Consider the following 9,616-nt stretch of genomic DNA (forward strand, 5'->3'; position numbering starts at 1 on the left):
TTCCTTTTACTAAATAAATAATTTAACAAAAAATGGACAAGTTGTATATATGCAATTTTATAAATTACAACTTCTATGTATGCGATAGTACAATATATAATAATAGAGAAATAGTACTTAATTTAATCGTTAATGATAGAATGGAATACAAATAAGATAGAACATTTAACTATGTGAAAGCTATGATATATTTTAATTGATGTAAAATGTAATTTCTTTATATTATCTATTCCTAGTTTTCCGATGACGCATATGCTTTAAGTATTAACCGTTAGTATTACGTCACATAGAAAAAGCACACGAGTGCGCAGTCGTATGTACATAAAAACGTAGAGCAGCCGTACACGTGTTCACATATAAATTGCTGCAGTATGCATAAATGCGTTAATAGCAAATTAATTTCTTCACGTTTTATTTTCTCTATATTAATCGTCGTATACATCGTGATAACTGGAACGAGAGAAGATAAATATTTATCATAATTGATATTTTTCACAAGGTATATTTTACTATTCTTAATATTTTCTGCTATCAATATGTTTATCTTAGAACATATTGCAATTTTATTGTGAAAAATGTTAAGGTTTTGAAACAAATAATAACAATTTGTTGTAGACAAGCAAATTAGAAAAAGTTTAAAGAAAATGTGTGGTATTTGGGCTCTTTTTGGCTTAGATGTATCATCTTTAGCTCACATTTGTGAAAACTTTGAAAAAATAACACACCGTGGTCCTGAAGCATTCAAACTCGAATTTGATAATTCAGTGAAGGTATGATCTCAATTACAAATTATTAAAATATTTACATGTATCTTTATTAGTATATAAGAATTATATAATTATTTTTAAAGTAATGCAACACAAGTAACTCTGTACTATCATTATTTATAGAATGGCTATCTTGGATTTCATAGACTAGCAATTGTTGACAATATTTATGGAATGCAACCAATGAGGCTTTATAAATATCCACATCTATTTTTATTATGTAATGGTGAAATTTATAATCACAAAAAGGTAAGACATTTTCTTATTCTTTATTATTTATTTGAAATGTATTCTGTTTTTATATAATTTTATTTCATTTATTAGATAATAAATTTAACTTTTTATAGATCGAGGTAGAACATGGATTTGCATATAGCACTAAATGTGATGTTGAAGTGATAATTCACTTGTATGCACATCTTGGTGCAGAAAATGTTGCTAAGTTACTTGATGGTGTTTTTGCATTCTGTGTGATGGATATTAAAAATAGAAGAATTCTTATCGGCAGGGATCCTTATGGTGTTAGACCACTTTTTCGATTATACTCTGATAATGGACAGCTAGCGGTTTGTTCGGAAAGCAAGGTATCAAACCAAGTATAGTTTATCCTGACGTAAAGCATGTATTATTGTATAGAAATTTTTTATTTAGGGGCTTATGAAGATAACAAAAGAAATGAAATCAAAATGGACATTAGAGCCATTTCCACCAGGATATTTTGAAGAATATGAAATCTTGAATGATGGTAGAACAAAGTTATTATCAAAAGTAAACTATCATAAACCTGGAGATAAACCTAGTTTTCAAACTTTTGTTCCCCATAATGGTCTGTTGGAATATGTATAATAATATTTATGAACTCTAATTGGACAAAATAAAATAATGGAATCAATTTTGTTTTAGGGTTGAGTAGTACCGATATACATGAAAATATAAGGACGTTATTATCAGCTGCAGTGGAAAAGAGGCTAATGACTGATAGAGAAATTGGTTGTCTATTATCCGGTGGTCTGGATTCAAGTTTAATTGCTGCTTTACTTGTAAAACACGCAAAAGAGGCAAATTTACCATACAAGATAAAAAGTTTTGCAATTGGTATGGGAGATAGTCCAGATATTATTGCAGCTAGACAGGTTGGAAACAATATTTTCGTCGTTATACATATCTTATGTCAAGAAATAAATATAATGATGTATATTAGGTAGCAGAATACATAGGAACGGAACATCACGAAATAATTTTTTCCGAAAACGAGGTTGCTGATATTTTGGACAAACTTATTTATCATTTAGAAACCTATGATATCACTACAATTCGAGCTTCTGTTGGGTAAATTATATACTATAAAGTAACTATCTGACCTTTGTGATCTAATAATCAACATATTCTCAAAACCATTCATTCAAATTACAGTATGTATCTCATTTCAAGATACATTAAACGTAACACGGCAACAACCGTAATATTTAGCGGAGAAGGTGCAGACGAGCTGGCGCAAGGGTACATTTATTTTAGAGATGCACCCAATGCAGTAGAAGCTCATAATGAATCTATTCGATTATTAAAAGACATTTATTTGTACGATGGATTAAGAGCAGACAGGACTACCAGTGCATTTAGTTTGGAATTACGAGTTCCATTTTTAGATATTCAATTTACTAATTATTATCTATCACTAGATACAGCTTCTAGGCAACCACAAGGTACAGCTTTGTGTAAAAAAATAAAAAGAAATTATTTAATTGTGCAGCGATCTAAATGTAGTACTTAATACACAGGTGGGATTGAGAAGCATTTATTAAGATCTGCTTTCGATAATACGAAACTCTTACCGTCAAATATACTATGGAGGCATAAAGAAGCATTTAGCGATGGAGTGACATCAATTAAAAAATCGCTTTATCAAATCATACATGATATTGTGGCCTCTCGCATATCAGACGAAGAATTAGAAAAGGCCGACGTGAAATATCCTCACTGTACTCCTAAAACAAAAGAGGCTCTTTATTATAGGTAAAGTATTCGTCTTTATACATGTATTTTATACATTACTAATAAATATTAATATTTTGAATATAAATATTAAACTTTGTAGAAAAGTTTTTGAGAAATATTATACAGGACAAGCCGAAAATTTTGCACCATATTTTTGGATGCCGCGATGGGTGAAAGGAGTTAGTGATCCCTCTGCGCGATTTATAGCTCATTATGCAGCAGATGTAAAAAATGATCATTAATACCAAAAAGAAAAGATCGAAAAAATTCAGTGATCAATGGAATATGTACAAATATTGATGAATAAAATATATATAAATTCTTACTGATTGTAAAAATTCTTCTTTGAAACATTTTTGTGATAAATGATTTTAAACATTTAGAATAATAAAATAATTTTAAGATAACATAGAAATAAAAGTACTTGAATCTTTATCATACAAACGTATGCAATAATAAGTAAAAGTTTTAACCCGTAAAAGGAAAAAATTAATTTTCAATTTACCCCTGGTGGGACTCGAACCCACAATCCCCGGTTTAGGAGACCGATGCCTTATCCATTAGGCCACAGGGGCTATTGACAGAAGGCTTTTATATTTGAAATAAAAGTACAGCAATTTTTTTAATACTTTAAACTTAATTAACAAAGAAATTCACCAATCTACATCATTCCTACAACATTTATACTTGTTTACTATAGTTATATATCGTAAAATAGTAACAAATCAATAACACAGCTGTTACAAGTAAATTCTAAGATGGTGACTTGCTGACACACATTTTGAAGTTTCTGCATATGTACTTTCACCTGTGCATTTTTTTTTAAACATTAGGATGTATGCACTCTCTGACCACATAACCACAATCTAAATTAGATTAACAAATCAATTTTCTGAAAGTAAGTATGCGTTATTTGTTATTTATAATAAATTCTTTATAATAGATATATATATACACATGTGTATTACTTGCAAGTAATAAATTCTAAATATGTATATTTATAAATTTTGATTGTTCTTTGATAAATTATAGATGATGTCAACAAGATATATTTCGTTTATATCTGGAATAGTAATAGCCTCTTTAACATGGGCTTTCAGTTTATGTCTATATTCGAGGCTATCACAAAACACGAACACTGTTAATCCAACAACGTTTGTATTAGAAAATTCCAAGTTTAGGAAATTATCTGGGTTCAATGGAAAAACATATAACGACCAAGAACTTAAATTGCATAACAATTTAATTGTTGACAATGGTAAAGAAAGTGTAATAGATAGAAATATTTATAACTTGAAAGGAAATAACTTTAAATATAGCGATAAACTTTTACAACAATTACAACCAGTTCCAGTGAAACCTGCTGTTACTTTGGGACAAGGTATATTGGAAATACATTATATATAAATTATCTATATATCTATAGGATATAGTTATAAAGCCAATAGATCAAATAATATATATATAAAGTATCAATCTAATTATGTTTAAAATTTATTTGTAGGTTTAGACGAACTGGGAATGGTAAAAAATATTGAAGACCAAAGAAAGCGAGATGAAGGATATAAGAATTATTCCTTTAATATCTTAGTATCAGACAATATTGGCTTGTATAGAGAATTACCAGATACTAGGCATAAATTATGTGAAATGCAAAAATATTCTAGTAAATTACCAAATGCTTCTATTGTTATATGTTTTTATAATGAGCATTACATGACACTTTTAAGATCATTGCATTCTATTATCAATAGAACACCTGCAAATCTTTTACATGAGATTATCTTAGTGAACGATTGGAGTGATAGCAAAACTTTACATGAAAAGGTACAACTGTATGTTAATAATAATTTCAAGGGGAAAGTAAAATATTTTAAAACAGAAAAACGAGAGGGATTAATCAGAGCAAGAATATTTGGAGCAAGAAAAGCAACTGGAGAAGTTTTAATTTTCTTAGACAGTCACATAGAAGTAAATAAAAAGTGGATAGAGCCCCTTCTGTCACGAATTGCTAATTCAAAAACTATCACAGCTATGCCAGTTATTGACATAATTAATGCAGATACATTTCAATATACTAGTAGTCCTTTAGTCAGAGGTGGCTTTAACTGGGGTTTACATTTTAAATGGGATAATTTACCAGTTGGTACACTGGTACATGATGAAGATTTTATAAAGCCTATAAAGTGAGATTCCATACTTATTTACCATATGTAACATATGTATATATATATAGTAGTAATTGTTGTTAAATAGGTCTCCAACAATGGCTGGAGGATTATTTGCAATAGATAGACAATATTTTACAAAATTGGGAGAATACGATGCTGGCATGGATATCTGGGGTGGTGAAAATCTTGAAATATCATTTAGAGTAAGATAATTAATTTTATTATATATTTATTTTTATTTCTCTAGTTACTTGTAATCACTTCTAGATATGGATGTGCGGCGGTTCCATTGAATTAATACCATGCTCGAGAGTTGGGCATGTATTTAGAAGAAGGAGACCATATGGTGCATATGATCAACAAGATACTATGTTAAAAAATTCATTACGTGCGGCACATGTTTGGCTTGATGAATATAAAGATTACTTTTTAAAAAATGTTAAGAAAATTGATTATGGCGATATTACGGAAAGACTGAAGTTACGAGAGTCATTGAAGTGCAAAAATTTTGCTTGGTACCTAAATGTGGTATACCCTGAATTAGAACTACCAGATGATAATAAAGATAGATTAAAAGATAAGTGGTCAAAAGTAGAACAAAAACCAATACAACCATGGCATTCTCGAAAACGAAATTATTTGGACCAATATCAAATCAGACTTTCCAATTCAGCTTTATGTATTCAAAGTGAGAAAGATATTAAAACGAAAGGTTCCAAGCTTATTCTAACACCGTGCTTAAGAATTAAATCACAGGTCACTACATACAAATAATAATGTTCTTTAGGACAATTTTTTATTTAAGTCAATCGAAAAGATCACTGACTAATCCTTTTATTATTTCTGTAGATGTGGTATGAGACAGATAAAAAGGAACTAGTACTCGGTCAAATGCTTTGTATGGAAGGGGCTGAGAAAATTCCAAAGCTTGGAAAATGTCACGAGATGGGAGGCAATCAAGAGTGGCATCACAAAAGTGCTGTAAGCACTTTACTCATTTATTTGTGTTTATAAATATTTTATAATTGTTGTAAATGCTAAATGATCATTTTGTTTAGAATGGTACACTTATATACAACATGGCAGCTGGAACATGTTTGGGAGTAATGCGAGGAACAAAGAATACTCAAATTGTAATGGATTTGTGCACTAAACCAGATAAGAGCTCTATATTGTGGGATTTGGTGCACTCTGTAAAATTTGCTTAAAAGAGATAAAGCGATGTCAAGTAAAAAGGTATATAATTAAAGAAAAAGATGAATGAAAGTCAGATTTTTAAAAAGAGATAAAGGCAATAAAAGAAATGCATAAATATTATCAAATTTGTATTATAAGGCAGGTTATTATAAAAGCTTTAGATTTTTTATATTGCTCTTTTACTATTTTAAATTAGAAAAATAGAATACATAATATACTATAATTAATGAAATTTGTATAATTTAAGTGCTCGAAAAATGTTATACATTTTTATATCCTAATTTATAATGATTCCACGTATATTATTTTGTAATGTTTATTATTAATAATACTGTACAAACAATAAGGATTTTAAGAAGAATGTGCATTGACAATTGATAAATTTTCTAATTTTCAGTATATATAAACAGCCCCAACAATACAACTTTGTCACAGTAAGAGCACTGTGATGTTATTTGCGTGACATTACTTTCATATCACCAGACAGTTTGTTAACGGGGAAACTGTGTTTCCATACAAATTAAAACCGTCCGATCTCAGCAAATGTTTAACATATTGTTAGCCAACAGTTATAGTTACTGAAAGTGTAATGCGATGATATACAATAGAGGTTCAAAAGCTCTTTTCCTACTAAAATTGCACAATATGTAGTATTTATTATTTATAAATAATATAAATATATAATGTCACGCGGCGCAAGTGACATCACAGTGCCCTTACTGCGACAAAGTTGTGTTGTCGGGATGTATATTTCAATACTTTTATTGTCATTTATTTTATATTTCCCCATTTCGAGGTAAGAGAGAGAAAGATATATAAGAAAGCTATGAGAAAGAATGAGACAGATGAAGTCGACCCTACTCTGGACCCCTGGCGCCATCTCTGTAAAAAGTGCTCAAACTGGTCGCACAGCGGTACCGACAGCGAAGTGAACTTCTGTGGGTTTTTTATGTTGTCCACGATATTTTCTTCTAATTAACTTTTGCTGAGGATGACTTTTATGTAACAAGTTTATTTAACAACAACAAGTCTTTACAATTAAGGTAATTTGAATTAGAAACTAAGAAATACAAATCTAGATTTGGCAAAGGCAAATTGTGATGTGTACTCTTTTATGGTGTAGAAATAAGTGAATAATTTGAAAAGCGTAGAAATTTGAAAGACGTCGTAAACGAGAGTCTCTTGTTTATAGATGACGTGAATGTGTCTGCTTATATGAAGAAGTCGGTAAAGTCAGTAACGCCACATTACCCCCCTCCAAGTCACTTGGCCGGGAAGGACAAGTAGACGATTTTCGTTCATAAGTTCGCCTATGGTATGAAAATTCGTAAGTCCGTCAATGAGTCTTCTGTTACGAATGTCCACCAGAAGACCGTAGTGTTTAAGAAAATCTGCGCTTTGGTCGTACCATAAGTATCTATCGGAGTACCGTTTGCTGCGTAAATCTTAAAGTCGGTGGGAGCGGGTCCTCCTGTTGCCGATCTCAGCGGCAAGACGGAGATATCCGCTCCGGTATCTACTAAATACCTTACTCCACTACGTTTGTCTGATATTAAGAGGCGGCAATTTCCAATGTGAGCTTTCGAAGCCGCCTAAAGTCTGAGAGGCGCCGTTAGGTTTTCCTGTTGGCTTGATGATGATGGTCGCTTCGGTGATGATACGTTCCAAGAGCATGGTTGATTGCAGCGATAAGCTTTTTTGCCGAATTTGTAATGGTAAAAACATAAGCCATTGCTTCTACTTCTTGATTGCTGTTGCCATGGGGATGTTGAAGAACGAGATTGTGGTCTCCAAGATGTCCGCATTTGTTGATCCAATTTGCTGTATTTGTTGTTCCGTTTTCCGCATTTGTGTAGTAAATGTCTCCATCATCGATGTGAGACGATCTAATCTAGCCCTCAGTGATGATATTTCGTTTCTTTCCGATGAATCTTCTGTTCTAGTTGAAATGGATCCTCCTGATCTGATTGTTAGATTTTTGAAATATTCTCCTCTCTTAAGACGTCCTCCAGCGAAGAATCATCTCTTATTATGTCTTTTCTAACTGGCGATCTTGATACAGCCATCCTTAAATATTTGTTAGTTAAAATTGAATGCAAAAGCTGTTACGTTTATCAAATCGAGTGCGTTGATCAAATCGGCTGTGTTGCTGCGATGATCACGTTGGCTTCGATTATCACGTCGGTCGGGGTCACCAACTGTGGGTTTTTGTCTTGTCCACGATATTTTCTTCTAATTAACTTTTGCTGAGGATGACTTTTATGTAACAAGTTTATTTAACAACAACAAGTCTTTACAATTAAGGTAATTTGAATTAGAAACTAAGAAATACAAATCTAGATTTGGCAAAGGCAAATTGTGATGTGTACTCTTTTATGGTGTAGAAATAAGTGAATAATTTGAAAAGCGTAGAAATTTGAAAGACGTCGTAAACGAGAGTCTCTTGTTTATAGATGACGTGAATGTGTCTGCTTATATGAAGAAGTCGGTAAAGTCAGTAACGCCACACTTCAAAAACTACTATCGCCATCTTCTGGAGGAACCCTGAAACTAGGTCGGTAATTAATTTCAGTAATTTCCGCAGAGATGACGCTAGTAGTTTTTGAAGTTCACTTCGCTGTCGGTACCGTTGTGCGACCAGTTTGAGCACTTTTTACAGAGATAGCGCCAGGGGTTTTTCAGTAGGGTCGGTACCATCTGTCTCACTCTTTCTTATTGCATTCTTATATATCCTTCTCTCTCTTACATCTAAAGCGGGAGATATACAAAAAATTGCAATAAAACTACTGAGATATACTAGAAAATACAATACAATTACTTAAATTATAATAAAACTACTGAAATATACAAGAACTTACAATATCTTTAGATTCTACTATTGTAACAATTCTTTCTCGCGAAAATTGTTTATGAAACTGCTTTCATTGTGCCTTTGCATAGGGATCAGACGTTAAACTTATTGCAGATGTACCTTGAAAGGAAGTTTTATTTAATAATATCTTGTATAAAAGGAGGGTGGTTGGAACGTGGTTACGGTGGGTCTCGATTCGCAGCAACCTCCACGTGGTGAGATTTGGGCAACATATTATTTAATATATAATTATTAATCGCATCATGGTGGCATGGTACAATTACAGATTATATAACAAATAATATGAGCAAATCGATGCCATAGGATAGATTTATTTGAATTCAAATAAACTAGAGTTTCTTCAGGTTCCATTATAGTAGTATTAGCGATAGATGATAGTATAAATTATTACCATTTCATTGTAAATCATTTTTACTTCCTCTATAATATTTTAGCTCATATTATCGAAACATAGTTTCGCATAATGAAAAGGAATTGTTTGGGTAGTTGAAACCTTGGGAAAGTGAAAATATAGCTATCAAAACACATTATGACAGTTTATGATAATTTCTCTATCATAGTAATGGTATAACAAATTTAGTACCATCTATTTCAGTAACTTCTTTAATTCATAA

The 9,616-nt window shown here is 31.5% G+C and overlaps 2 protein-coding genes and 1 non-coding gene across 3 annotated transcripts; 2 read left to right on the forward strand and 1 right to left on the reverse strand.

The window, feature by feature from the left end:
- The first annotated feature begins 290 nt into the window (after positions 1-290).
- Positions 291-3,012, forward strand: Asns (asparagine synthetase). Its single transcript, XM_076892461.1, has 10 exons — positions 291-499; positions 616-770; positions 891-1,016; positions 1,115-1,351; positions 1,419-1,593; positions 1,671-1,900; positions 1,969-2,096; positions 2,181-2,470; positions 2,546-2,780; positions 2,863-3,012. Exons 2-10 carry the CDS (start codon positions 645-647, stop codon positions 3,002-3,004), a joined length of 1,689 nt encoding a protein of 562 aa, XP_076748576.1. The 5' UTR covers positions 291-499; positions 616-644; the 3' UTR covers positions 3,005-3,012.
- A 252-nt stretch (positions 3,013-3,264) lies between these two features.
- Trnar-ccu (transfer RNA arginine (anticodon CCU)) lies at positions 3,265-3,337 on the reverse strand. The gene has a single exon. It is a non-coding gene; the product is annotated as a tRNA-Arg (tRNA).
- A 90-nt stretch (positions 3,338-3,427) lies between these two features.
- On the forward strand, positions 3,428-6,381 carry Pgant35a (polypeptide N-acetylgalactosaminyltransferase 35A). Its single transcript, XM_076892455.1, has 7 exons — positions 3,428-3,660; positions 3,795-4,143; positions 4,267-4,948; positions 5,019-5,136; positions 5,201-5,689; positions 5,783-5,914; positions 5,992-6,381. Exons 2-7 carry the CDS (start codon positions 3,795-3,797, stop codon positions 6,139-6,141), a joined length of 1,920 nt encoding a protein of 639 aa, XP_076748570.1. The 5' UTR covers positions 3,428-3,660; the 3' UTR covers positions 6,142-6,381.
- The last annotated feature ends 3,235 nt before the right edge of the window (positions 6,382-9,616 follow it).

This window comes from Xylocopa sonorina, chromosome 3, assembly GCF_050948175.1.
Source record: "Xylocopa sonorina isolate GNS202 chromosome 3, iyXylSono1_principal, whole genome shotgun sequence".
Taxonomy (NCBI): Eukaryota; Metazoa; Arthropoda; class Insecta; order Hymenoptera; family Apidae; genus Xylocopa; species Xylocopa sonorina.